This window comes from Epinephelus lanceolatus, chromosome 15 (assembly GCF_041903045.1).
Source record: "Epinephelus lanceolatus isolate andai-2023 chromosome 15, ASM4190304v1, whole genome shotgun sequence".
NCBI lineage: Eukaryota > Metazoa > Chordata > Actinopteri > Perciformes > Serranidae > Epinephelus > Epinephelus lanceolatus.
The window spans coordinates 19,145,241-19,172,749 of NC_135748.1; the positions used below are offsets into that span (position 1 = coordinate 19,145,241).

General features: G+C 45.8%; 1 protein-coding gene across 8 annotated transcripts in view; it reads left to right on the forward strand.

The window, feature by feature from the left end:
• LOC117267239 (ryanodine receptor 3) overlaps positions 1-27,509 on the forward strand; it is a 168,041-nt gene that overhangs the window by 106,949 nt on the left and 33,583 nt on the right. For 4 of the 8 annotated variants that reach the window (XM_078175018.1, XM_078175022.1, XM_078175019.1 and 1 more), the window contains exons 48-74: positions 1,068-1,288; positions 1,574-1,664; positions 2,379-2,519; positions 12,159-12,322; positions 12,472-12,550; positions 13,085-13,174; positions 13,278-13,424; positions 15,272-15,334; positions 15,490-15,565; positions 15,835-15,958; positions 16,087-16,202; positions 16,294-16,361; positions 16,468-16,589; positions 16,734-16,783; positions 18,435-18,495; positions 19,381-19,619; positions 19,831-19,912; positions 20,002-20,132; positions 20,255-20,578; positions 21,544-21,784; positions 21,873-21,960; positions 22,047-22,139; positions 23,484-23,498; positions 24,377-24,547; positions 24,651-24,710; positions 24,809-24,943; positions 26,761-26,873. In XM_078175018.1, coding sequence (XP_078031144.1) covers positions 1,068-1,288; positions 1,574-1,664; positions 2,379-2,519; positions 12,159-12,322; positions 12,472-12,550; positions 13,085-13,174; positions 13,278-13,424; positions 15,272-15,334; positions 15,490-15,565; positions 15,835-15,958; positions 16,087-16,202; positions 16,294-16,361; positions 16,468-16,589; positions 16,734-16,783; positions 18,435-18,495; positions 19,381-19,619; positions 19,831-19,912; positions 20,002-20,132; positions 20,255-20,578; positions 21,544-21,784; positions 21,873-21,960; positions 22,047-22,139; positions 23,484-23,498; positions 24,377-24,547; positions 24,651-24,710; positions 24,809-24,943; positions 26,761-26,873 — 3,305 coding nt within the window. The remainder of the gene's footprint in view (positions 1-1,067; positions 1,289-1,573; positions 1,665-2,378; positions 2,520-12,158; positions 12,323-12,471; positions 12,551-13,084; positions 13,175-13,277; positions 13,425-15,271; positions 15,335-15,489; positions 15,566-15,834; positions 15,959-16,086; positions 16,203-16,293; positions 16,362-16,467; positions 16,590-16,733; positions 16,784-18,434; positions 18,496-19,380; positions 19,620-19,830; positions 19,913-20,001; positions 20,133-20,254; positions 20,579-21,543; positions 21,785-21,872; positions 21,961-22,046; positions 22,140-23,483; positions 23,499-24,376; positions 24,548-24,650; positions 24,711-24,808; positions 24,944-26,760; positions 26,874-27,509) is intronic. The other 4 variants (XM_078175020.1, XM_078175024.1, XM_078175021.1 and 1 more) reach the window with 1 other exon arrangement.

Below are 27,509 nucleotides of genomic sequence, written 5' to 3' on the forward strand. Positions count from 1 at the left end.
GATAATTTGTTTATTCAAACTGTATTCTTGGAAAATGATCATCAAATGTAGTCTTTTGTTTTAGAGCAAAACTTTGTCACTTTTGTTGAACAGTTGTCACTGTAACAAGTAGCCCACAAGTAACCATTACAAGATATTTGTAAATTCTAAAACATAGTTTAAAGGTTCTGACATTCAGAGCATTAATGTGGCAGCAAACAACTATTTGCTATATAAAGATATAGTGGAGTAATGGTGTCCTGAGCAGAGAATGAAGCCACACTACCTCTTTGGGTGTTGTTATATTAGTTTCTGTGTTCGTTGTTTTGGTAGTCGGTCCCTGTGTGTGTATCCAAATAACAAGCCGATTGCCACCACTCTGCACTGCGCTCATACAGTGCTTACAGGCAGTTATGGATGCTAACAATGCTGGCATTGTCATAAAAGTGTAGCAGCCACCATCCGGTCCCCCCTAAGGTTAACACCTTTAGCTCTGTCAGTACTGTTGCTGATGTTAGCACTGTTTGAACTCTGTTGAGAACAATCCTGGCTCGGAATGTCAATCATAGAAATGCCCTGAATGTTGTATACAGCTCCTTTAAGGGTAGCCCAAGTAGAGAGAGAGAGAGAGAGTGTCAGAAAGTTGGGCGACTGTGGATCAGAGTTAGAACAGGTCTTCCACTAATTGAAAGATAGGAAGTTCGATCTCCGGCTCCTCCAATCTGCATGTCAAAGTATCCTTGGGCAAGATCCTGAACTTCACATTGCTCCTGATGGCTGCTCCATTGGTGTGTGTTTGAATGGTTATTGAGTAGCAGGTGGCACCTTGTATGGTAGCCTCAGCAATTAGCGTGTGACTGTGTGTGTGAATGGGTGAATGTGACATGTAGTGTAAAAGCATTTTGAGTTGTCACAAGACTAGAAAAACGCCATACAAGTGCAGCAAATCATCTAGCAACAAGAACCGTATCTTTTCTCAGAGGGAGAATGTGTTATTTGATCTTTCTGAGATTACATAGTCTCACTTTAAATTAAATAATGTCCCCACTGCCACATGTTGTATGACCTGTGACCCGTTCTTCCCACAGGAGGGTCTGTGTACGACAGAGACCGCCCTGGCCATGAACCGCTACATCGGCTCCGCCATGCTCCCACTCCTCACCCGCTGCGCCCCTCTGTTTGCCGGCACTGAGCACCACGCCACCCTCATCGACTCCACTCTGCACACCATCTACCGCCTTTCTAAGGGCCGGTCACTCACCAAGGCCCAGAGAGACGCCATAGAGGAGTGCCTGCTGGCTGTCTGCAAGTAAGGAGCAGAGGAAACTTTGTATTAGTACAGTTAAAAGTTTTCAAGGTTTTTCTTTTTGACTTCACCAAACACTTGTGGTATCTCAGCTGGCAGGAACAGCAAAAGATCAACAGTACATTTTATCTGCTTTCTAACAAAAACTCTATCCGAGCTCAGGGCCAGGTTTCCTAAATATCCCTCTAAATCAGTGTGAAAAAAGTGGTCAGTGTCTGAAGACGCTGTGGTTAAAGGCAGCTCAGGGCAGCAGCAGCACTCTTATCTCTCTCTTACCTTATTCTGCAGGCATCTTCGTCCCTCCATGCTGCAGCAGCTCCTGCGTCGCCTCGTCTTTGATGTGCCCTTGCTGACAGATTACTGCAAGATGCCTCTCAGAGTGGGCAACAATTTCTTCACTTCTTTCATTTTTTAAAATCCCTTTGCTATCCTGTGTCTTGCCTTTATCTCTTCTGCATGTTGGTCGGCTCGCATGCCTCAGCTTTAGTTGTTTCCCGTCTGCCTCATTATCTGTTTGCCTTTACTTTATACATAATCTAACTTTTGTTTTTGTCTGTGTGGTTGCTGCTTTGTTACCTTGGTTAATTAGATTGTCAGCTTGGTGGGGAGGTACACAACAACAAATTACCACCAGCTCTATTGCAGGTGCACCTTTAATGTAATATCACTGGCATACACCTCTGCCCTCAGACACACACACACACTCAGAGGTGCACATTTCTAACACCCACGGTATTAATCATCTGCTGTGGAGGAAGTGGGCAGCTGCAGGAGGGAAAACAAGGGGATGAAGTATTGGACTGTGTGATTACAGGCTTGTTGGCTCCACTGCTCCACTCAATCCGTCTGGAACACACCAGAGAAATACTGTAGATGTAATAGGTTGTGACTGGCCTGTGAGATGGTTCACACGATTCCTCTTTACCTTCATGCACACATTTGGATTTCATTTGTGCTGAGTCTGATTTCCTTTCATATTAGCGATACATGCATGGCCCACTGCCAGTGAGTCTTGAGCATTTGTACAGGGTGCTAAATTCTGTATATTTATTACTCTGCTTATCTTGACCTTTGCCCTTTGTGTGTCCTCCAGCTGCTTACCAACCACTACGAGCAGAACTGGAAGTACTACTGCCTCCCGTCGGGCTGGGGCAGCTACGGAACAGCATCTGAAGATGAACTGCTGCTCACCAAGAAAATCTTCTGGGGAGTGTTTGATTCTCTGTCCCAGAGGGTGAGGGGTCACTCGATCTTTTTTCATTTTTATTTGCAATTTTATAGAAAGATGAAGTCCTTCCCTGTCCAGTGGACTTCCATTTGACCTCGTAAAAAATGTGGACTGTAGTCAATAATGAGATTTTTGAAAAGCACCTTGAATTACATGTGATGTTTTTAATTTTTTTTTAATTTTGCAAGTCAGGAAAGTCACAGTTTGTTGTACAACTGTTGAAGTATTGTCAGGAATCAGTTCAGGAAGGACCCAAATGCAGAGCAAGAGGCAGGTTTAAGGTTTAACAAAAAGCAAGCTTTAAAGGAAATGACCACTTTAGAATGAAAATACAGACAGTACCTACTCACTGTCATACCGACAAGAAGTCCAGAGTAGTTTTTTAATCTACCTTAATAGCATAATTTCTCACCGTGGTCAGTTAGCTTGCAGGCGTGCTATGTTTACATGGCAACTTGCGCGAGACTCGAGAACATTCAGAGATGTTCTTGTTCTTGAGTCTCGTGAAATTATGTCTTTTAAAGTCAATTTTGCATGCCACGGCTTCAGGGCACTTGGATTACGACGGACGAGTCTTTCTGATGTTTTTGAAATGCATTAGCAGAGTTTTATTACATTTTCAAAATGATTTTGGACGTGGGTTCCATGCACTTCAAGTGTATGGAAAAATCCGTCTAGCTGTTATCCTCCGATACACCGAATGAGTTTTGTGGATTCAAAAACTAGACTGGACTTCTTGTCGGCATGAGGGTCAGTAAGTACTGTCTGTATTTTCATTCTAAAGTGGCCATTTCCTTTAATAAAGCTTATACAAATCATCCAGAACAGGCAGGAAACTGGAAGTCCAAACGAAAGAAGATCCAAAACTAAACTGAAAACCAACCAGGATAATACGATGAACTCAGGTAAAAAATTTGAACAGAACACAAGACACCAGGAAACGGAAACAGGGAACGACACCAAGAACACAGGCGAACTGACTAGGAACAAAGGCAAACACACAGGTATATGCACAGAAAACGAATCATAATAACGAGACACAGCTGGAGTAGGAGGACGCAGGCAAAAGGAGGGACATGGGGATTGGCAACCAATAAGGGTTTACTAATACAAAACAGGTGTGAAGGGAAGGCTCTGGGAACAGCGACGGACTAATGAGACAGGTGTGACAGAAAACAGGCGGGAAAACACACAAAGACAGGAAGTAAAATCAGACATGACACATGAGGAGAGAATCTATGAAATAAAACAGGAAGCAGATTAAACACGAATGAATAACGAAACAAGGAACACAAACAGAAAACTCCAACACATGTTGCTGAGGTGATACCTTTAACTCTTGCTGAAGCTACGATGCCACTGTGTTGTGTACTGGGATGTACTCACGCTAACAACAGGTCGTCTTTCGCTTCCTGGCTGATAATAAGAGGAGGAGGAGCCACAGGATAAAACATCATTAATGCATGGATCTAAATTACCGAGCCAGGTATCTAGCTGGTGTTGGTGACATTTATTTTGCGAGACGAGAGATGTAGTTCATTTATTGGTTTCCCCCAAAACTTAATGGTGCTAGGACAACCTACAATAAACTGCAACTTTCTTGACTTTCATTTAAATTTATGAACATCATATGTGTAATTAAGGGCACTACTTAAACATAATAAAAGAAAATGTCTCCCTGCCATTGATTACCACACATATTTTCTGAGATAAGGTCCCATGGGAGACACCAGGAGCTGTGTTGCCAACTCTTTTCCAATGACAGTAGCTAGCACTAGCTGGAATGGTCACTGAAAGCCGCCAGATGATGTCATGTGCTCATTTTTGTGACATCATTGCGCATTACTACAAGCATTAAAAAACTTTGCTGTATTAGATTGAATAGAGAAATCCAAAATAAAATATTTGAATGGCATGGGAGCTTTGGTGCTGATGCTATAGTGCACCACTTATGCTGTGTGTAAATCCAGAGAGCATGGGTGTAAATGTTACCATAGAAACAACATCAGTACACCTGAACTCCCGTGGCGAGCTGCATCTCCTCCTCTCCTGCCTGTGCCACACCTACTGCACAGCGCACGAGGAGAGACAGGCCAGACCCCACGCTGATGACAGAAGACAGAAATTCTCTCTTCTCAGATGGTCTCATTATATTTATCGCTAGTCACTTTTTTTTTAGAAATAACGTTGCTAAGAGGGTCTTTAAAGTCGCTAAATCTAGCAAGAAAGTCGCCAAATTGGCAACACTGACCAGAAGGGAGTGACTTCGCCTCTCTGTTGTGACTTCATTATGCTACATTAACATGTATTTGGCAAAAGGCTGACATCTACTTTATCTAAAAAAGCATTTTGTAAGAGATATAATAGATGTAAGAAATGATATAAGAGATTGTAATGCCACAAATTGACTACATAAGCCATAAACAGTTAAATTAAAGTCCCCTAAGTCATCACAGTCTTAACTAGAAAAGCACTCAGAGAGTGCAGACCTCCGCCAAGTAGGTGATATTCCCTCCCCCTCTGCATCAGATTTTGCAGCCTGCATCACAATTAGGTTATTTGCATCACTATATATATATATATGCCTTCACCATGGAGACACTGTGGTGTATTTATTTTGTGATATTATTTTTGATATTGCAGGGAGCCTAGCATGCTCGCCACTGCCAACCGGTGGCACACGTCTGGTCATGGAATGAATCTAACTTTCTAAAACGTTCCCTTACAGATTGACTATGAAAACGCTATTTAGTGTCACAATCCCTGTCTCTCAGTCCTCTCCTGCCACTCTGCTGCAGTGTTTTTCCACTCCCCCTCCCTCTGCTTCACTCTACCTGCCAGCCGCGCCCACCTCATCAGCCCAACTCTGCTCACCTGCCTACACAGCTGCAGCTCATCAACCAGCCCTGCATATAAGCCTCTCCAGCACCTTCACTCACTGCCAGATTGTTCTTTAGCATTATGCGAGACTCTCCAGCGTTCTTCTCCTGCCTGATCTCCCGGTGCCAACTCTGCCTGTCCCCGACCTGCTCCCCTCGTCTGCCTCCCGGTAAACTCACCTGCCTTCTGTCCCCGACCTCGTGCTTTGCTTCAGCGTCTCTGGTTTCTGCCTGCTCGTCTGGTCTCGACTCCTCCGCCCGGCCTCGTCTACCCTCCTGCCTGCTCCTCAACGGTGCTTCTGCCTTCGCTGACGGCTCTTCTAGCTACGACCCCCCCACCGGCTCCCGACCTCGCCTCAGCTCACTCCTCGTCGGCTTCTCAGCACGATCAGCCGGCACTTCAGCCTACGGTGCGTCTGCCTCGCCACCTTTGGCTGCCGTAAGCTTGATCTCTTTCCCTCATCTGAGCCTCAGAGACTGTGTGAGGGCAACTTGCCCGAAGAACGAACTTTATTCTGTGTTTATTCTGCCTGCTGCATTCCCTGTTTGCTGTGGTGCTAATAAAAGTCATTACCAACTGTTCCTGCGAGCCTGGTACTGCATTTGGGTCCACAAACACACCCGTTTCAGTACAATCTGGCCAGAAATGGACCCAGCAGACCCTGCTTCACCTCAGTCTCGCCTAGCCCGGGTGGAGGGCATGCTCCAGCAGCATGAGGCTCAGTTAGCCTCCAACGCGGCGGAGGCTCGTCAGTCGGCGTCTGCTCTGGAACGAGCGCTAACCTCGCTAGCCGCCCAGGTGCAACAGATGGCGGCCGCCATGACACAACACGCCGTTCCTGCTGCGGCTCCAGCCCCTCCTGCTCCGACCCCGGGGCCGTCCTCTAGCACTGCACCCGAGCCCCGGGTGGGGGCGCCAGAACGCTACGCAGGGGATCCTGAGGGCTGCAACCCTTTCCTGACAAACTGTTCCATTCTGTTCGCCCTGCAACCTCATACCTTCGCCACAGAGGGGGCTAGAGTCGCCTTCACCATCAACCACCTCACTGGAAGGGCACGTCTGTGGGGAACGGCAGAGTGGGAGAGAGGCACACCAGCCTGCGCCTCTTTCCAGGCCTTCTCAGAGGAGCTTCGCAAGGTTTTTGGTCCCGTTTCCCTGGGTCCTGATGCTACAGGGGGTCTCATGAGCCAGAGGCAGGGGGATCGGACAGTTGCTGACTATGCCATTGACTTCAGGACCCGGGCTCGTCTCAGTGATTGGAACGCTGCCGCCCAATGTGACGCTTTCCTCAACGGGCTGGCTCCGTACGTGAAGGATGAGCTGGTTTCGTTCGACCTCCCCAGTTCCCTGGACGGACTCATCGAGTTGACCACGAGGCTGGACAGGCGGATTCAGACAAGGAGGAGGGAACAACGCCACGAGGGAGGAGATCACCGGCCATCTTTCCGTCAACGTCGACTCCCAGCCCCTCCTGTCCCACCTCCTGAACCCATACATGGAGGGGCGGAGCCCATGCAGGTGGGGCGGACCAGCCTAACGCCAGAGGAGCGAGAGCGACGACGCCGGGGAAATCTCTGCCTCTACTGTGGCCAGGCCGGCCATTTTGTTTCCCGGTGTCCAGCAAAAGGGAGGGCTCAGCAGTAAAGAGGGGCATTCTGCTGAGCCGTTCCCAGAACTCTGCCCCCGACCCAAGACCTCTGTTCCACGTCCAGCTTTTGCTGCCAGGGGGGTCCCACACCCTCGCCACATTCATCGACTCGGGGGCGGACGTCAGCCTGATCGACGAGGAGCTCGCCCGCCAGTTGGACCTCATTAGGGTCCCTCTCCCTCATCCCGTGCCAGCCAGCGCCCTGGACGGTCATCTCCTGGGGACTGCCACTCATCAAACCACTCCCATCTCGATGCTTCTGTCCGGCACACATCAAGAGACTATTCAGTTTCATATTCTGAGATCTCCCAACCTTCCCCTGATTCTTGGCTACCCCTGGCTTCGCCGTCATAACCCCCACATAGACTGGTCCACGGGGTCCATCCTGGGATGGAGCCCCTCCTGTCAACAGATCTGCCTCAGACCAGCAGTGGCATCCACGCCACCGGCCAGCTCCCGTTCCACCTCAGACCTCTCCATGGTGCCCCCTGACTACCACGACTTTTGGGAGGTGTTTAGCAAGGCTAGGGCCACCTCTCTGCCCCCTCATCGGCCCTACGACTGTGCCATCGACCTCCTTCCCGGCTCCGTCCCTCCCAAGGGCCGCCTCTACTCCCTGTCCGCACCTGAAAGGGAAGCCATGGAGACCTACATAAACGACGCCCTGGCCGCCGGGATCATCCGACCCTCCTCTTCACCTGCCGGAGCGGGGTTCTTCTTCGTCGACAAGAAGGACGGGACATTGAGGCCCTGCATCGACTACAGAGGGCTCAACGACATCACGGTGAAGAACCGCTACCCTCTCCCCCTCATCGCCTCAGCCTTCGAGCTGCTCCAAGGGGCCACCATCTTCACTAAGTTGGACCTCCGCAACGCATACCATCTGGTCCGGATCCGTGAGGGAGACGAGTGGAAGACGGCCTTCAACACCCCTACTGGACATTACGAGTACCTGGTGATGCCTTTCGGCCTCACCAATGCCCCTGCTGTGTTCCAAGCCCTCATCAATGATGTGCTCCGAGACATGCTCAATAAGTTCGTGTTCGTCTACCTAGACGATATTCTCATCTTCTCCCGCTCCAAGCAAGAACACATTCATCACGTCCAGACAGTGTTGCAGCGACTACTGGAGAACTCACTGTTCGTCAAGGCGGAGAAGTGCGAGTTCCACGCCCCCTCTGTCTCCTTCCTGGGGTACATCATAGGCCGGGACCGCATGGAGATGGACCCCGTCAAGGTATCAGCTGTCACCTCCTGGCCCGTCCCTGATTCCCGCAAACAGCTGCAACGATTCCTGGGGTTCGCCAACTTCTATAGGAGGTTCATCCGGGGCTACAGCACGGTGGCAGCACCTCTCACCGCCCTCACCTCCTCCAAGGTCCCTTTCAGGTGGACCTCGGCCGCCGAGGAGGCGTTCCTGCACCTGAAGGGGCGGTTCACCTCAGCCCCCATTCTCCTGATCCCTGACCCCGAGAGACAGTTCGTCGTAGAAGTCGACGCTTCGGATGTGGGGGTGGGGGCCGTCCTCTCCCAACGTGCTGCCAGGGACCAGAAGCTTCACCCCTGCGCCTTTTTCTCCCGGCGTCTGTCCCCAGCTGAAAGAAATTACGACATCGGGAATCGAGAACTGTTGGCGGTGAAGCTGGCACTGGAGGAGTGGCGCCATTGGTTGGAGGGAACCAAGACCCCCTTTCTCGTCTGGACTGACCACAAGAATCTGGAGTACATCCGCTCGGCCAAGAGGCTGAACTCTCGTCAAGCCCGGTGGGCCCTCTTCTTCGCCAGATTCAACTTCACTCTCTCCTACCGTCCAGGCTCCCGCAACGTCAAACCTGACGCCCTGTCCCGTCAGTTCATGGTCGGGGAAGAGGACTCCCCCAGCCCTGACAACATCCTCCCCACTTCTCGTCTGATGGCCGCTCTCACCTGGGGGGTGGAGGAGCGAGTTAGAGCTGCTTTGGAGGACCAGCCCGGGCCCAGCTCCTGCCCCCAAGACCGCCTATTCGTCCCGCAGGAGTTAAGGACGGAGGTTCTGCAGTGGGCCCACGACTCCCGGCTCACCTGCCATCCGGGGATCCTCCGTACCAAGGAGGTTCTACAACGCCGGTTCTGGTGGGCTACTTTGGATGAGGACACCAGAGACTTTGTTAACGCTTGCCCAATCTGCAACCAGAACAAGGCCCCTCGGCAGGCCCCTGCCGGCCACCTGCAACCCCTGCCTGTGCCTCACCGCCCCTGGTCCCACATCTCTTTGGACTTTGTCACTGGACTGCCGCTGTCAGGGGGCCACACCGCCATTTTGACTATTGTGGACCGCTTCAGTAAAATGGCTCATTTCGTGCCCCTGCCCAAGCTTCCATCGGCCAAAGAGACTGCTGAACTGATTCTGCAACACGTGTTCCGGATTCACGGCCTCCCGTCTGATGTGGTCTCCGATCGAGGCCCCCAGTTCACCTCTACCTTCTGGAGGGAATTCTGCCGTCTCCTGGGGGCCTCCACCAGCCTGACGTCTGGATTTCATCCCCAGTCTAATGGTCAGTCAGAAAGGATGAATCAAGAAATGGAAACGGCGCTCCGCTGCATGGTCTCCAGGCACCCTGCCTCCTGGTCCTCGCAACTGCTGTGGGTGGAGTACGCCCACAACACCCTCATCAGCTCCGCTACTGGACTCTCCCCTTTCCAGTGCGCTTACGGCTTTCAGCCTCCCCTGTTTTCTGCTCAAGAGAAAGAGACCGTCTGTCCCTCAGTGGAGGCCTTCATCCGCCGCTGCCGCCGGACCTGGACACAGGCCAGGGCTGCACTTCTACGGGCCGCCGACAGATACTCGACAGCCGCCAACCGTCACCGCTCCCAGGCCCCCCCTTATCAGGTGGGACAGAAGGTGTGGCTTTCTACCCGGGACCTGCCTTTGAGGGTGGAGTCGAGGAAGTTGGGCCCCAAATTCATCGGTCCTTTCCCCATCGAGAGGGTGATAAACCCAGTGGCTGTTCGACTCAAGTTGCCCCGTTCCATGCGGATTCATCCCACCTTCCATGTCTCCAAGCTAAAGCCGTGTCGGGAGAGCCACCTGCAGCCCGCCTCCCGGCCACCCCCACCGCCTCGCATCATCGATGGGGACCCTGCTTACACGGTGCACCGCTTGCTCCGCTCTCGTCGCCGGGGAAGGGGCCTGCAGTACCTCGTCGACTGGGAGGGGTACGGTCCGGAGGAGCGGTCATGGGTTCCGGCCCGTCAGATCCTGGATGCACGGCTCATCAGGGAGTTCCATCGCCAACACCCTGACCAGCCCTCCAACATCACCTCGGCACAAGGGGGCCCCAACACTGACCTTCGGTCTCCTCCTGCATCTGAGGCATCTGGGTCTGAGGAGGAGGATGCGGGACCGGCCTCGGAGGATGAAGAGACTGGGACAGAGGCCTCTGAGGAATTTTAGCCCTCCTCCAGGCCCCCGCCACCCACCCGGCTCCTCTGGAACTGTTTGGGACGTCAGGAGCCGTCCCTTGAGGGGGGGGTTCTGTCACAATCCCTGTCTCTCAGTCCTCTCCTGCCACTCTGCTGCAGTGTTTTTCCACTCCCCCTCCCTCTGCTTCACTCTACCTGCCAGCCGCGCCCACCTCATCAGCCCAACTCTGCTCACCTGCCTACACAGCTGCAGCTCATCAACCAGCCCTGCATATAAGCCTCTCCAGCACCTTCACTCACTGCCAGATTGTTCTTTAGCATTATGCGAGACTCTCCAGCGTTCTTCTCCTGCCTGATCTCCCGGTGCCAACTCTGCCTGTCCCCGACCTGCTCCCCTCGTCTGCCTCCCGGTAAACTCACCTGCCTTCTGTCCCCGACCTCGTGCTTTGCTTCAGCGTCTCTGGTTTCTGCCTGCTCGTCTGGTCTCGACTCCTCCGCCCGGCCTCGTCTACCCTCCTGCCTGCTCCTCAACGGTGCTTCTGCCTTCGCTGACGGCTCTTCTAGCTACGACCCCCCCACCGGCTCCCGACCTCGCCTCAGCTCACTCCTCGTCGGCTTCTCAGCACGATCAGCCGGCACTTCAGCCTACGGTGCGTCTGCCTCGCCACCTTTGGCTGCCGTAAGCTTGATCTCTTTCCCTCATCTGAGCCTCAGAGACTGTGTGAGGGCAACTTGCCCGAAGAACGAACTTTATTCTGTGTTTATTCTGCCTGCTGCATTCCCTGTTTGCTGTGGTGCTAATAAAAGTCATTACCAACTGTTCCTGCGAGCCTGGTACTGCATTTGGGTCCACAAACACACCCGTTTCAATTTAGCACTCTTTTGTTTAAGCATGTGTATGGCCAAACCATCAAGTTGGGAGGCAGTTTTAATCAACAGCAGCGTCTTGTACATACCGTGTCATTGAGTCAGGAAAACCCCCATTCAGTCAGACGATAGACTTTATTTATTCCTGATGAGCCCAAGTAGGCCTACTCGCCACTGCCAACCGGTGGCGCACGTCTGGTCATGGAATGAGTCTATTCTACAACTCGGTGAATACACAGTGCTATTTAGCACTATTTTATTATTTTATCCACTTTGCTTTAACCGATCACCACCAAAATTTTATCATCTGTTCCTTGTCCCATTATCTACCTTTCCTGAAAATTTCATCAAAATCCATTCATAACTTTTTTGAGTTATTTTGCAGACAAACAAACAGACAAACAAACAGACAAACAGACCAACGCTGGTGAAAACATAACCTCCTTGGCGGAGGTAATTACCATGTATGTATTCGAGGGACTTGTTGGCACAAACATCTTGAGGTCTGTTTATGATGCAGAGGGCTGAACTCAGCGCATCTCACTAAATGCCTACTCATGAAAGGAGGCTGTGCAAAGGGCCGGCCTGAAAACATCAATAACTGGACAGCCGTCATTGATCCAAAGCCTCTAGCGCGCTGGTTCTCCAGCTTTTAGAATAATTCTTCATTAACGTCTCCTCTCCTGGTCCCACTGCACTGTTACACTTTCGCTGGAGAGGCTGTGTAGCTTTATTTAAGTCCCACCTTAAATGAAGAGGTGGCCATTAATTGTATTTGTTAAATAAGAAGACAATTTACACAACTATACTTAGATTTTAATTGTTCCTTCCTGTCTCTCACCATGCAGAAATATGATGCAGAGCTGTTCAAGATGGCCATGCCTTGCCTCAGTGCCATAGCTGGAGCTTTGCCACCGGACTACGTGGACGCCTCCATTAGTACCACTGTGGAGAAGCCTGTTTCTGTAGATGCTCAGGGCAACTTTGACCCCAAACCCATCAATGCTGCTAAGTAAGCTGTGCCGGAGCCAGACATCAATAAGATATATAGTATCAGCTTGTCTTACTATATCATAGAATTGATGGCATGCATGACTGTGCATAAATTCAGTAACATGCATTTTAATGCAGAAGTTGAGTAATTGTCGCATTTTTTCCCAGCATTGCTCTTCCAGAGAAGCTGGAGCACTTTGCCAACAAATACGCAGAGCACTGCCATGAGAAGTGGTCAGCAGAGAAGGTAAGGCCAAAGATAAGAGCTTTCACTTGCGGAAATGGCGATTAAATTGAACAATATTCGACTTGGAACAAGTCATGGGTGTTGTAAGGAAAAGAGAGGGCACTTAAAATGTCTGAAAAGAAATACTGCACGCAAAAGCTGCAGAGAAGCAGCCATGTCGAAGTGAAAAAAATCAATTCCAATCAATATCTTGCTATTGTTTTTTTCCAATATCACAGCATTGTTTCTGTTGGTAATGCCTCCTTTCTGTTGGAAGGGATCCTCTGGGCATGCTGACAATAATTGTGCTCGTCTTGGCTGTAGAAGGCCCCTGCTTTCTTTTGTGCCAACTGCTTAGCCTGCATTGTTGCATCTGTCAAAAAATTTAGCGAGAGCTGAGAACAGCAAGAACTGAATGTACCATGACTCTTTAATGTGTTATGCGTACTTAATCTCTTGCCCAGTCTTTCAAATAATAAATCACGTCCTTAGGGGACTGTGAAGGCAATGAAGATTGCTTTCACCCTTGTACATCCCTCTGTGCTTGTGCCTCAGGTGCTGCTGGGATGGAAATATGGAGACTGTGTGGATGAGAAGGCCAAGATTCACCCTCAGCTCAGAGTCTACAAAGCCCTGACAGAGAAGGTACAAAATGGTGAATGTGAGATTTGTGAAGGAGGGTAACGCAGAAGAGATTGAGGCTTCGGGGCTGTAGTCCTTGTTCCCTATTTCTGTCTGTGTGCTTCAGGAGAAAGAGATTTACAGATGGCCAATTAGAGAGTCCCTGAAGTGTATGCTGGCAATGGGCTGGAGCATCGACAGGACCAAGGATGGAGAGAGCATGTATCAGCAGAGGGAGACTGAGAAAATGCGAAAGATTTCTCAGGCTTCACAGGTACAGTGCAGAAGAATATGGCAGAGACATACACTGATGTAAATAAATGTGATTGTCCTCCAAAAACATTTGAAACAAAACATTTATTATCAGACCATTAATAATGTTTTGTAGCTAAGGTATGTTAGAAATAAAATGGTCATAAATGATGTCTATTTCTCCTCAACATTGTCTGTCTCTGGTATGAAATAAGATGATGAACAAATAATTTTATTTTTAATGTCTGAAAATGAAATCTTAATGCTTCATGGACAATGTTTCTATTTCTGTCTACTTTCTACTAACGAAATTCTTCACCCACAAAATGACCATTTGTAAACCAGTTAAGTGGGATTTATACTTGCCTATGCCTACGCACGTTGTGTACCCTGTTGTGAGCATTCATAATTGTGCGGTGGTATGTCTGCTGCAGTTACACCTCCGAAACACTAGTCGGCAGCAGGGTTTCTGTGAAGTGCTGTACAGTTTAGTTGATTCAAAACACACATTTAACATGGCTTAACAGAGACAGTTTCAAACACAAGTACACAAATTGGCTTCACTATAACTCGCAGCATTCACAGACAAACACTTTTCTTTATCTGGACACAGTTTTCCCACAAATACAACATGCTAACATTATTAGCACAAGCCTATGGCATTTTACATTGTATAAATTAGCCTAGCAGCTGACAATCTTTTCCTCTACTCATATAAAACCAGGGACTACAGAAAAATGTAACAAAGGTAACGGTACAAAATTTGGCTTCATTACAACTCAAAAGGTTCACCGACCAAACAACTGTCATACTAAACTCAATTTCCAAACAAATATAACATGCTAACGTTATTAGCACAAGCCTATGGCATTTTACATTGTATAAATTAGCCTAGTAACGAGCAGAGATTTCCTCTGCTCATATGAAGCCAGGATAAATCACACACAAGACTTAAAATGCAATTTTTTTGGAGGCTTTTTTGTCTACACAATTTATTGTTTCTTGTTGTTGTTGTTTCTATTGCACACCCGCCAACTGGATCACTGCACAGAAGGAAGCGTGCATCTACTGCTAGCTCACTTAGCATCACTGAGCTAGTCATTTCAGCTCAGCCGAGGATGACGCCATTGATATTTACATCTTGCGCTCTCATGAGCCCGAGCCTTCAGTGTATGAGTAGATGCAAGCTGTCTTCTGTGCAGTAATTCTGTTGAGGTGTAGTTCCATAGAAAGAAAGTAGCTCCTAAATAAAACTGCTCACAACAAGGTCTGTGGATTATCTTGAGTAACTGGGTCATGATTTCTGCAAAGAGACATTGCTGTTGAGTTTTTAGAATTTATTTTTTTGATGCTTTGAGCACCACACGCTGAGTGCCATATAGTTTCATAATTTTCAAGAGAAGGCAGACATCTCTATGACCCATATCTCAAACACTCTGTAACACACACAGAAACAATCTGGACTGCTAGATAGCACTACTATTTTTGATTTTGGGGTGAACTGTCCCTTTTAAGATAAACATGTAGATGTGTTTTGTTTTTGTTTTTAATCATCATAATTCCTGTTTTTAGCTGAGTTGATCTCTGCCCCAAGCTTACAGCTGATATCAGTTCACATTCTCTCACTGTTAGGACAGCACCACTTGTCAGCAGTTACTGTATGCAGTTGTAAACATTCAGATCTGGCAGTTATTTACCGTGGAAACAAAGCTGATTCTGCTGCTAATCTCCCAGCATAATAGACTCAAAGCCTAAAGACACAGAATAATCCTTTAACAAATGCTAAATCTTGTGTTATCAAACTGTTGATTCATAACTAATAGCATACGTTGTCTCACTGTAAATCTGCACCTTTTTGAACACTTCCAGGCAAATGGCTTCAATCCAAGCCCAATAGACACAAGTAACGTGGTTCTCTCCAGAGAATTGCAGGTGAGTGACCTCACTTCTGTTTTGTCCGGTTTTTTTTACATCAAACTACCTCTCAGTCTGAATACGAGATGAAGAGCTGTATTTCCTGAATGTGAATGAGTAATGTGGGCGGGACATGCTCCTTACCGAGATGCATCTTTTGTCTTTGGTCCAAGGGGATGGTGGAGGTGGTGGCTGAAAATTACCATAACATCTGGGCCAAGAAGAAGAAGAGTGAGCTTGGAAGCAGAGGTGATTTGCGCATGAAGTCAGTCATAGGCACATATTACACACAGATACCTGTAAAACAGCGAGGACGAGACGTGTGGGTGGATGTAAAGTGCCACTGGCTTGTTGTGGTGTTAATATGTGCCTCTGAGCGTATGTGTGCGTCCTGCTCGCCGGTCTTTGGCTAAATAGGTTCAGCTGAGTGGTGCATCCACTTCATGTCACCATCTGTTTTACACAGACACACAGTGGTCGATCAAGTCTTATTTACACTGGACTGCCTTTGGTTTCAGGCGGGGGAACGCACCCTCTGCTGGTGCCCTACGACACGCTGACAGCCAAGGAGAAGGCCAGAGATCGGGAGAAGGCTCAGGAGCTTTTTCGCTTCCTGCAGATCAATGGCTACAGCATCACAAGGTCAACAATTTCAAGATGTTGGTTCTACATTAGCATGTTGATATCCTACAGAAACTTAACACTGCTCAATACTTTTCCATTTTATAGTTAAAGAGTTGATTTATAGCTAATATCTTATTGTGTTGCAGAGGTTTGAAGGACTTAGAGCAGGACTCTTCTTCCATGGAGAAGAGGTTTGCCTATAGGTTCCTCAAGAAGCTGCTAAAGTATGTCGACTCAGCTCAGGAGTTCATCGCTCACTTGGGTATGGTGATATTACATACGACCTAACTACAAGAGACTTAAAGTAGTCTTGTTACTCACTATTAAAGATGCATTTTTTGCTCTCAATCCAGAGGCAATGGCCGCCAGTGGCAAAACAGACAGGTCTCCTCATGAACAAGAAATCAAGTTTTTTGCCAAAGTAAGAATGTGATGTAAATACAGCTGCTGCATATATATAGATAACTCTTTTAAATTAAATTCCAACAACCTGATGTGATCTGGTCTTTATCAATATCCCCCTTCAGGTTCTCCTTCCTCTCATCGACCAGTACTTCAAGAACCACTCTCTCTACTTCCTCTCCTCCCCCAATAAGAACCTGAGCAGCAGCGGTTACGCCTCCAACAAGGAGAAGGAGATGGTCACCAGGTATAAAGCATTCAGTTTCAGCAATATGGCGTGACAGTAATTCTTTACTAACCTATAATCTTAATCACTGATCTCTTTCTCTAAGAATTTACTTATTGTAACTGTCTGATTTCCTTCCTTCCTTTCTGTCTGTCACACCTCCAGCCTGTTTTGTAAACTGGCAGCTCTTGTCAGACATAGGATTTCTCTCTTTGGTAAGATGATGAATAGTGACTGGTCAGCAATGTGTGTGTGTGTGCATGTGAGTATGTGTTGTAAAAATCAGTGCTTTAAGGTCTTAAAGGGCCAGTGTTGTAGGACATAGTGGCATCTAGTGGTGAGGTTGCAGATTGCAGTCAACTGAATGCCCCCCAGCACCACCACCCTTCCCTTTCCAAGCGTGTAGAGAACCTACGGTGGCCTTCACTTCAACCTTAAAACACAAAAGGCCGTATCTAGATTTGGTGTTTGGTTTGTCTGTTTTGGGCTACTGTAGAAACATGGTGGTGAAACATGGCGTGCTCCGTAAAAAAAAAAACCCACTCCCTATGTATGACAGGCTCATTCTAAGCTAATGAAAATCATAGACTTTAAGATAAATGGATGTAACCACTGTGGTGTCACGTTTTGGCTGTTGCCATCTTGTTTTTTTGGAGCCAGAAGGACCACATTTGGACAATAGGGTGGAGCTATGAAGGAGCAAGATCTGGCTCATAGATTGTTTTGACACTTTGGTTATACACCCTTTGTTATGCATAACTTTAAGCCTAAGTAAAATGTAAATGGGTGAGTTATATAAAAATTCACCCCTTTACATGAATGTTGAACTTAGCTATAGAGACCAAAAACATTTTTGTACCAGGCTGTAAACATGATTTTTTTTTTCTGCTGTAAAGTCAGGCATTTTAATGTGGGGATCTTTGGGGATTGACTCGCTCATGGAGCCAGCCTCAAGTGGCCATTCAAGGAACTGCAGTTTTTGGCACTTCCAAGTTGGCTTCAATTTTCAGTCCCGGAGGTTACTGCTTTAAGAAAACACAACAATTTTTAGCTTCAGGTGACTATACGCTAATAAAAAACATAAATAAATAAATAAATCCTACACACTGGACCTTTAAGATGGTTCTTGGAAACACATTTTTGTTTCTCGTGAACTTAGGTGTCTTGTCTTAAGGACTTTATTAACAGTGGCCTTAAATATAGTTGTGAGTCCAAAGCAAACCTAAAAGCTTTGTGGTTAACATGTTAACGTATAAGATACCAAATATTGCAGCATTTTACTGTAAAACTGTGCTTTTATTAATGATATATTAAACAAACAAGGTATAACATGGTAACTGTTGAGCTTTAGAGGCTTCTGTAGCTGACTTTCTTACTGTTGGACAGAGCCAGGCTGCCCTGTTGCTTCACATTTATTGTAGAGATGGAAAAGTGGTTTCCATCTTGTCATCTAACTCTCGATAAAGCAAATGCATATAATGCATATTTCCAAACCTTTTAAACAGAAACTTGAGACCCTACTACCGAAATGATGATCGATTATTTAGATTTTTGAGGCTCTGATATTTGAACCAGTGAACTAAATGACTAAATTCAATACTTTAACTGTGCCCTTAACCACACTGGATATCCCACATCCACCTGAAGTTGTAACTAGATATTGATCTACTAACCTTACCACATCTAAGTGAACCCTTAGCCCACCCATTTGATTGGTGCACACACAGACATGAACTCAGTGCGGCCATGAGAGGCTCAGTTCAGGTGCAGAAAGTCCCTTAAACATGGATGACAGAGTGTGTGTGTGTGTGTGTGTGTGTGTGTGTGTGTTCATGTCAAACTGAAGACTTGTGTGATATCTTGTAGGGAGCGACTCCACCACCATCGTCAGCTGTCTGCACATCCTGGCACATACCTTGGACACCAGGTGAGCGCAAATCCGGCAGCACTCAGCCGTCACAGGGAGTCTGGCACCTCTGAGTGCTCTCGTTGAAATGAAAAGAAAAAGTTTGACACTGACTATATAAACATTGATTGTTTAAGACACAAATTAAATTTTCCCTTTACACTGACGTCCAATCTTTCCTCTGTAGGTCCCTCAAGAGGAGCATATTCCTCATGAACATTTTCTTTGAAACAGTTATTACCACAGTGTCTTATGGGAGGCGCTGGCATTAACAAAGAGCCTCCTCTGGCATTTAAATAAGCAAAACAAATTTCATACGGCACATGTTGCCCGAGGCTTATAGTGTTCTTTAGAGACAGTGTACTGTTTGTTAATGCAGCTCACACATACATAATGAGGCTAAATGAGCAATGTATTATTGTGTATTGTTTGTGCTGGAGAGCTACAGCTGATGCCCACAGATGCTGTCTTTCATTTCTCCTTCCTAGTGGGACACATCAAGGCTTAACAATGGGTAATTCATTTAGCTATGTTATGAACTGTGAAATGCTGAAAATGGACGGACTAATCATATTAATGCGTTGTGTTTTTTTAGAGTATTACACAGTATGTGCACAACATTGGCAAACTCACCTTGGATTTAAATATTCACCTAATTCATTTCATAAATCATCAATGTTTCAGTGTAAGGGCGGTCAGGTTGATACTCACGTCTCATATTTCATGACTAAAACCTTCACAGACTGCGAGAGTGAAGTAATTGCATATGTGACCATGTCCTACTGTGGGTAAACAGTGTTCTCCTTTGCATACCAAGGGGTATCCAGCGGTTTATTATAGCCCTGCCCTTGCGTATCTCCTCATTTGACTTCACTCGTTTATCACGGCTCCCTCTCACTCCAACAGGACGGTGATGAAGTCGGGCTCGGAGCTGGTGAGGGTTGGGCTGAGGACGTTCTTCGAGAACGCCGCAGAGGACCTGGAGAAGACGTTTGAGAACCTGAAGCTGGGAAAGTTCACTCACTCTCGCTCCCAGATGAAAGGGGTGTCGCAGAATATCAACTACACCACCGTAGCTCTGCTCCCCATCTTAACCGCTCTGTTTGAACACATCACTCAACACCACTTTGGAGTCGACCTGCTCTGTGAGTCCCGACAGCACAGGAATGATCAAACGTATTTTGGAGCAGCTGCTAAAAAAACTGGAGTCGACGTCAAGTTAATTGTTTTACAGTGCTTCTGACATCCTGACACCATCATAGCTATCGCTCACTTATACAAAAGTACAGTGAAGTTCATCCTATAAATATAAATAATCATGATAATAAGCAACTCTTCATTTTCTGTATTTTCCAGTGGATGATGTCCAGGTGTCCTGCTATCGCATCCTGACCAGTCTGTATGCACTGGGTACTGGGAAAAACATCTATGTAGAAAGGTATCTCAGCTTCCACACAGTGTCAAAACCTCAGTCGCCTATATTCAATGCAGCTTTCAACCAACTCTCATCCTCTCTGTGTCCCTCAGACAGCTACCAGCTCTCGGTCAGTGTCTGGCCACGCTGGCTGGAACCATGCCTGTGGCCTTCCTGGAGCCGATGCTCAACACGTACAACCCATGCTCCGTCTTTAACACCAAGAGTGCCAGAGAACGAGCCAGTGAGTCATATAAGGGATACTGTAGGAAGTGTCGGGGTCCTGCATCATCCTGTCAGGGCTTAATTTTGCAGTAATGACCGTTTTTGTGGTAAGCATGTGTAAATCCCATGTGGTCTTTTCAGTCCTAGGCATACCAGACTCAGTCGAGGAGATGTGTCCCGGGATGCCGCGGCTGGACGGTCTGATGAAGGACATCAACGACATGGCAGAGTCTGGGGCGCGGTACACGGAGATGCCCCACGTTATCGAGGTGGTGCTGCCCATGCTGTGTAACTATCTGTCCTACTGGTGGGAGAGGGGGCCTGAGAACCAGCCAGCCAGCGGGGGCAGCGTCTGCTGCACCACCGTCACCTCAGAGAACCTCAGCCTCATTCTCGGCAACATCCTCAAGATCCTCAACAACAACCTGGGCATCGATGAGGCCTCCTGGATGAAGAGGATTGCAGGTGGGTAGGGTTGGTTTACCATCTCGAAGGAATCCTGCATGAACCATAGGACCTGCAGAATGACTAATCTGATGTTGGCTCCCATTGGCCATTCAGCGTTGTAAGCATAGTTGTCTGCTGCTCATGCTAACTACCATTGTCTTTTATTCAAAAATGAAGTTGTTGCCACTATTATATTCTCGAGTGCTTTTAACTTTTATCAGACATTTTATTAATAATATTTTGGTGATTTTATGAATAATATTTCAGATATTTTATTAATATTTTTTTAGACATTTTATGTATTTTTTTTCCGGACATTTCATTAATATTTGTCGGACATTTAATTTTTTTTTGCAAATTTGGGGGCATTTTATTAATAATATTTTGGACAATTTATTAATAATATTTTTTGGACATTTTATTAGTATTTGTCAGACATATTATCAACATTTTTGGGACATTTTATTAATAATATTTTGGACATTTTATTAATTTGTTTTTCAGATATTTTATTATTATTAGTCAGACATTTTTTTAATAATATTTCAGACATTTTATTAATAATTTTTGGGGCATTTAATTAATATTTGTTGGACATTTTATGAATAATATGTTGCACATTTTATGTATTATTTTTTGGACATTTTATGAATATTTGTTAGACACTTTATTGATCTTTGTCGGACATTTTATTAATATTTTTTCAGACATTTTATTTATAATTTTTCAGACATTTTATTAATATTTGTCAGACAGTTAAAATAATGTTTTGAAAATCCAAGGTCTTATTGTCATAATAAAAAATAATTACAATTTGGAATTTTAGTCAATGGAAAATGTTCATGGTTGAATTGCTAATATGGTAAACTGTTGTTTGGAAAAAGTTTTAAAATTATATAGCAGCTTTGAGATATACCTAAACATTTAAAATAAAAGTGAACAACTGTGGGGAAGTAACATTTTCTATCTCTTCCATTGATCAGTCTACGTGCAACCCATCATCGGCAAGGCCCGTGCAGACTTGCTGAAGAGCCACTTTCTGCCTACACTGGAGAAGCTGAAGAAGAAGACGGTGAAGGTGGTGTCCGAGGAGGAGCTGCTGAAGGCAGACAGTAAGGGAGACACCCAGGAGGCCGAGCTGCTCATCCTGGACGAGTTTGCCGTTCTCTGCAGAGACCTGTACGCCTTCTACCCCATGCTTATCCGCTATGTGGACAATAACAGGTGAGCTCACTGAGTAGAGGATGATGAAGTTGTTTTGGCCTGCAGAAAAAAAACAGAGGCGTGTATTAATATCTCCCTTTTGCTGCAGGTCGAGGTGGCTGAAAGAACCAGACGCTGACTCCAATGAGCTCTTCAGAATGGTGGCTGAGATATTTATCCTCTGGTGCAAGTCACACGTAAGTTCTCTCACCTCTGTACATGTGTAGCTACGCACACAGGACATCCTTTATGAACTATAACACTGATATTTATCTTTCTCCAGAATTTCAAAAGAGAAGAGCAGAACTTTGTGGTCCAGAATGAAATCAACAACCTTTCCTTCTTGACTGGAGATAGTAAAACCAAGATGGCTAAGGTAGGGTTTGTATTTTCCCTCCTCCTCTCAGCACTGTCAACTTTATTTCCTTGTTCAGCAGCAGATTAAAACCTTTTAAGTTGTGAATAGTGGCACCTTGACCCAGTGAGCGTGTGTGAGAAAGCTGAAAAAGATCCAGAAATAATAATGCCACCACCTTTGTGTATGATAAAGAGAGTTCAGATCTCTTAATGTGGGTTTTTATTAGGTAGTTATTCATAGTCAGTGTGTTACATACAGTAGATGGTGGTCGGAAGCTAAGCAATGTACTGCTGTGGACAGGGTTGGCAACAAAATGTATTTTAGCCACATGAACAAATGAATATCAGTTTAAGTGTACGCTATATTTAGAATATTTTTTACTCTTTTAACTTGCCGTCAAACAGCCATTTCTGATGGGGAACTAGCTGTTATATCACTCTCTTTAAAGCCAAACTCCATTGAGAAAAACAGTAATTTACCATTGCTGAGCAAAGGAGCTCCTGGTCTACCGCTGCCTTAATCCGTTTGTTTGTTTGTATTATAATGTGACTTTGGCGTTGAAAAGGGATAGTTCAGATTCACCAAAGCCACACGATAGCACTGACTAACTCACCAATCGAGGCAGCAGTAGACCAGCGGCTCCTGTGTTCAGCAAGCTATAATTACTGTTTTTTAAATGGAGTCTTGTGGCATTGACAAGAGCATAGATGGGGAACTGAAGCTGTTTATGACTCTGCAACAAGGTAAAGCGATGCAAGTATTCTGAATATAGCGTACAATAAACTGATAGTGATGTTTTTAGGTGGCTAAAATATGTTTGGCTGCTGCCTTCGTCCATAACTGTACATTGCATAGCGTTAATCCTGAGACTTTTCCAAACTGAGCACACAGGCCGCCACTGACAGACTATGGATAGGGATCTCATACAACCCCACTTAAAAAAATCTGCACTATTCCTTTAACATGTAAAATGCCCAGGGCAATCTCAGAGGAACTATGTGCACACATGTGACAAACAAGACCCCCGCTTGTATCAAACATATGAACGAGAGGAGTAGATAACCTCTTTGTTAATAGCAACACTCACACTGTGTGTATGTGTGTGCGTGTTTGAATTTCTGCATGCATGCTTCTTACAGCAGATGACGGAAACTAACATTCATACCTTTAGCCCTCTTCAGCTTTACAGGGGTTAGAACATTTCATTTCTTGTCTGCCTGGTTTAGCTGTTTAAAGGCAAACAAATGGTTTTCATTGCAGTGCATGTGAGGACTGTGCGCCTCCATTAATTGCTCTCATCCTTTTTTTCTTCTATCTGCCTTTCTCTCTCTCTCTCTCTCTCTCTCTCTCTGTCTCAAACAGTCCTTTAAGGAGAAGGTAGAGTGACGCAGTGCATGTGCCGTTTACCCGCCAGCTTATTGGCTTATACGCTGCCGTCGCCGAGCAGAAAAGCCAATAGCTTGTGCCGCTGTGCTATATAGTCTGTAGTGTAGATACGGTATATATTCTGTCACTTGATTATTTGTGGTCTCCATTCATCACCATGTGTGACATGGTAACTTTGCTCATTCCTCATTGCCTCATGGGCGGAACACATCTCATCAGGAGTAATGACGCCCAGCCCTTCTGTAGAAACTCATATGATCACACACCACTGTTGTGTTGGCAGTTGATGGATTGTGGTACCCTGGTGTGTTTGGCCAGTAATTACTGCAAGCTATATTATGTTGTAGCCGATGTGTGATAAGACTGTGTGTGCGTGTGTGTGTGTGTCTGTGTTTTATATATAGTATATATCTGTATATTAATATGGAAATTAGTGTTTTCACTGAGCCAGCTGCTTCAATTTGGCACAAAAAGTGCAGTTTTCTTTCACTAGTAACATCTTGCTGTTCCAACAGCTTTGCTTTGAACAGCTCTGCTTTTCAGCTGAGGTGTGAAACTTCTTAATGCCTCAGTGGCACAGATTCAGTCTGGTCACAGATTTTGCCAGGCCTGAAAAAATAAATGCCTCAGTTGCCTCTGGCTTTTGTTCAAATACAGTGGGAGTGCTCCTGCTGTGCAATAAGCTCCAATAATATGCTGTTAAGGTATCAGTTTAAATGTTGAAAGCAAGTGCTTTAGTGCAACATTAATCTCAGCAAAATGGGAAAACAGTAGGTATTATGGTAAAAGCCCAGCTTATTAAGCCGCCATTACTTTTTATGCTCACCACTTTGTGTTGTCTGAGGTTAATGCCGTGGTCTTTTTTCCAGTCGGGAGGGCAAGACCAGGAGAGGAAACACAAGAAAAGGCGTGGTGAGTTCTACTCCATCCAGACCTCTCTGATCGTGGCCGCTCTGAAGAAGATGCTGCCAATCGGCCTCAACATGTGTACGCCAGGAGACCAGGAGCTCATCTCTCTGGCCAAGACTCGCTACCTCCTGGTGAGACAACTTTTATGTGACCAAGCACTGGCCACACATTTGACACAGGTCTCTTCTCAATAATAAAGCTTCACACATCTATATTGATGCTTTTGTTCATCAGAGAGACACAGACGAAGAGGTCAAAGATCATATTCGGCAGAATCTGCATCTTCGAGAAAAGGTGAGCATGTCGAGATCAATATCATGACTGTAAGAGGTTATCAGCTTCTGAAGACTATATGTTTTTATATCACATCTTTCTTTGTAACTCACTCTCAGTCAGAGGACCCTGCAGTGAGGTGGCAGCTAAACCTGTACAAGGACATAGCAATGAGAAGCGAGGGGCCTCCCGACCCTGACAGGGTGGTGGACCGTATTCAGAGAATCTCTGCTGCTGTCTTCAACCTGGAGCAGGTCAGGCTCAAGCATTTACACATTCTTAAGCATATTATGAGCTGCTAATGACACCTGGGGGCTTGTTATTTCATTAAACAATTGTGAAGGTGCAGGGTCACCAATCATACAGCTAATGACACGTCAGATATGCTGCCGGTGATTTATATTTTAGGGCAGAGTCCTGCATGGAACTAATTTTCAAGACCTGAACCAGAACAGGATCCCAACCAAAAACGACAAATCCATGCGCTGTTCAAATAATTTGGTTAGGCACCCAATTAAAGTGATCGTTGTGAGACATTTCACACATGTGAAACTAAGAGATTCGATTTTAAAACAAAGGTAATTCAGGAAATACAATTTTAACAAATATTGTTTTTGCTTATTGTCATAATATTGACAATAAAGGTTAACACGCCTGTCAGTAATGCACCTGATTGAAGCAGCTCTCATACTTCAGCTGGTACAGACGGCAGAGCCGACACACAGTGTCAGCAGTCAGAAGATTAAAATGTTCAAAACAATAAATTATATTATTATTGTTCTCATTTTATTTCCATGTATGACACGGTAATTAGTTTTGACATGAATGAAACTGTATGGAATTATGGTTTAATTAGAGATTATAGTTTCCATCCATGAATATTGCTATAGCTTCATATACACCTTAATATCATGAAAAAGGAAAGGTGCTTCCTCATAAGTGGAAGCAGTGCTTTTGGGTGCCACAGTTGGCCAGTACCACCTGTAGAACTGGCCCATCTGTTCATTTAAGTTTCATGCTTTGTATAGGCTGTCTTTGTATAGGGCTGCCAAGACCATTGAATACACCTTTGTTGCACAAGCGCAAACATTAATACACACACAAAACATGACGGCCTATAATATATTTATCATCCAATACCCATCGTCCAACTGGTGTGTTCTGTTTTTTCACTCAGAGCCGTACCTGGAAATGAAATTATGACCAAAAAAACAACCGTAAATCACCTTTTTTGTTATCTGCCAGTGCCTGACTGGATGCGGGACTTTAAGGGTCCTTGGAGAACTGTTGTGAAATATGGACAAGTTCATCCACTAGTCAGGCCCAGGGATCTCATTTATAAAATAGTGCGTAGGATCCATACTAAAAATGTACATACGGACAAAAGCCAACAATGGCATGCACCAAAAAATACACAGACAATTTCTACAGTCAGGCATCCACCCTATATCCCATCTCCAAAAAGTTTGTAAGCATAGGTCAAAGTTTCTCCCATCAAGTCTGTCCTTATTGATCACAACTTTTCAGTAGGAAATGGCATACGCCTCTTTCAGGCCTCGTTTTGGGCATATGCAATGTTTATAAATGAGAGCCCTGGACATCTGCATAGGATATAGCGACCTCCACACTCCCCACTCTATTCATCACTGCACATAGTGAAAGCTCCAGGCATTTACAGCCTTGTGTGTACAGTATATTGTCGGATCACAAATCAACCTTGAACCATATCTTTTCCGTGTGCACTTTGATTGATACAGCCACAAAAAAAGCATAAAGCATTGCTCCCTTTGCTTTTTACTTGGTTTGACGTGGGTGAGGAAACACAAATTGCAGTAATCCTTGACAGAAAATTTGCGCTGGGACGCTTGACTGCTTCTGACCCCCCTCTACTGCGCTTCTCTTTGCACTCAGTCACAGTCAGGTTCATGATGCATTACCAAAGAAATAGTAGCACTGAGGAAAAGTCTGATGAAAATGCCAATACTCAGAGATGAGTTTACCTGGGAGAGAATGGTATCCCAGTGTTGATTAATCGCATAATCCTTACACTGATTTCTACTACTCCTATCAGGTGGAGCAGCCATTGAGGTCTAAGAAATGTGTATGGCAGAAGTTGCTGTCCAAGCAGAGGAAGCGAGCGGTTGTGGCGTGCTTCCGCATGGCTCCACTATATAATCTGCCAAGGTATGAGTGCATACATAACACCTACAGCCACTACATCTTTGCCAGAATGTTTTTACCCCAAAAACATGTTGAACAGCCTCATTTGGAGGTAGCAAAGAGCTCCTGGTGGTACAACTAGTAAACAGGAAATGGTGTGGCAAGTGTTGTAACATCACCTTTATGTGTGTTTGCCAAACACCACCTCACTCTCTTCTTCTTCTTCTTCTTCTTCTTCTTCTTCTTCTTCTTGTCTGACTCACAACCCTCATTTCTCTGTCTTCTTGGGTCCTGACCCTGCATTAATGCACAGCCTTCCTCCCTCCGTTTGTAGGACAAATGTCTGGCCCGCAGCTGTTATCAAGGAGTAGAAAAAAAAGGGACACTAGCAATTTCATGCCCTGCTGCTTTGTAACTCAATCACAGGAAGTCAGGCAGAGAGCTACAGTAGGGAGGAAAACAATTATGAGGCCCAACCTGGGGGTGGCCATCTTCAATATGTGCTGAGACGATGCCGCCCGCCTGCCTGACAGCATGACTCATTTATTCAAAGCTGCTGACAGTGAAATATGACACAGCATACCTAATAATTATTAGACAGTATTTACAATGCAGGCACAAATGTTTGTTTTTGTTTGGGTTAATAGATTTGTGTTTGAG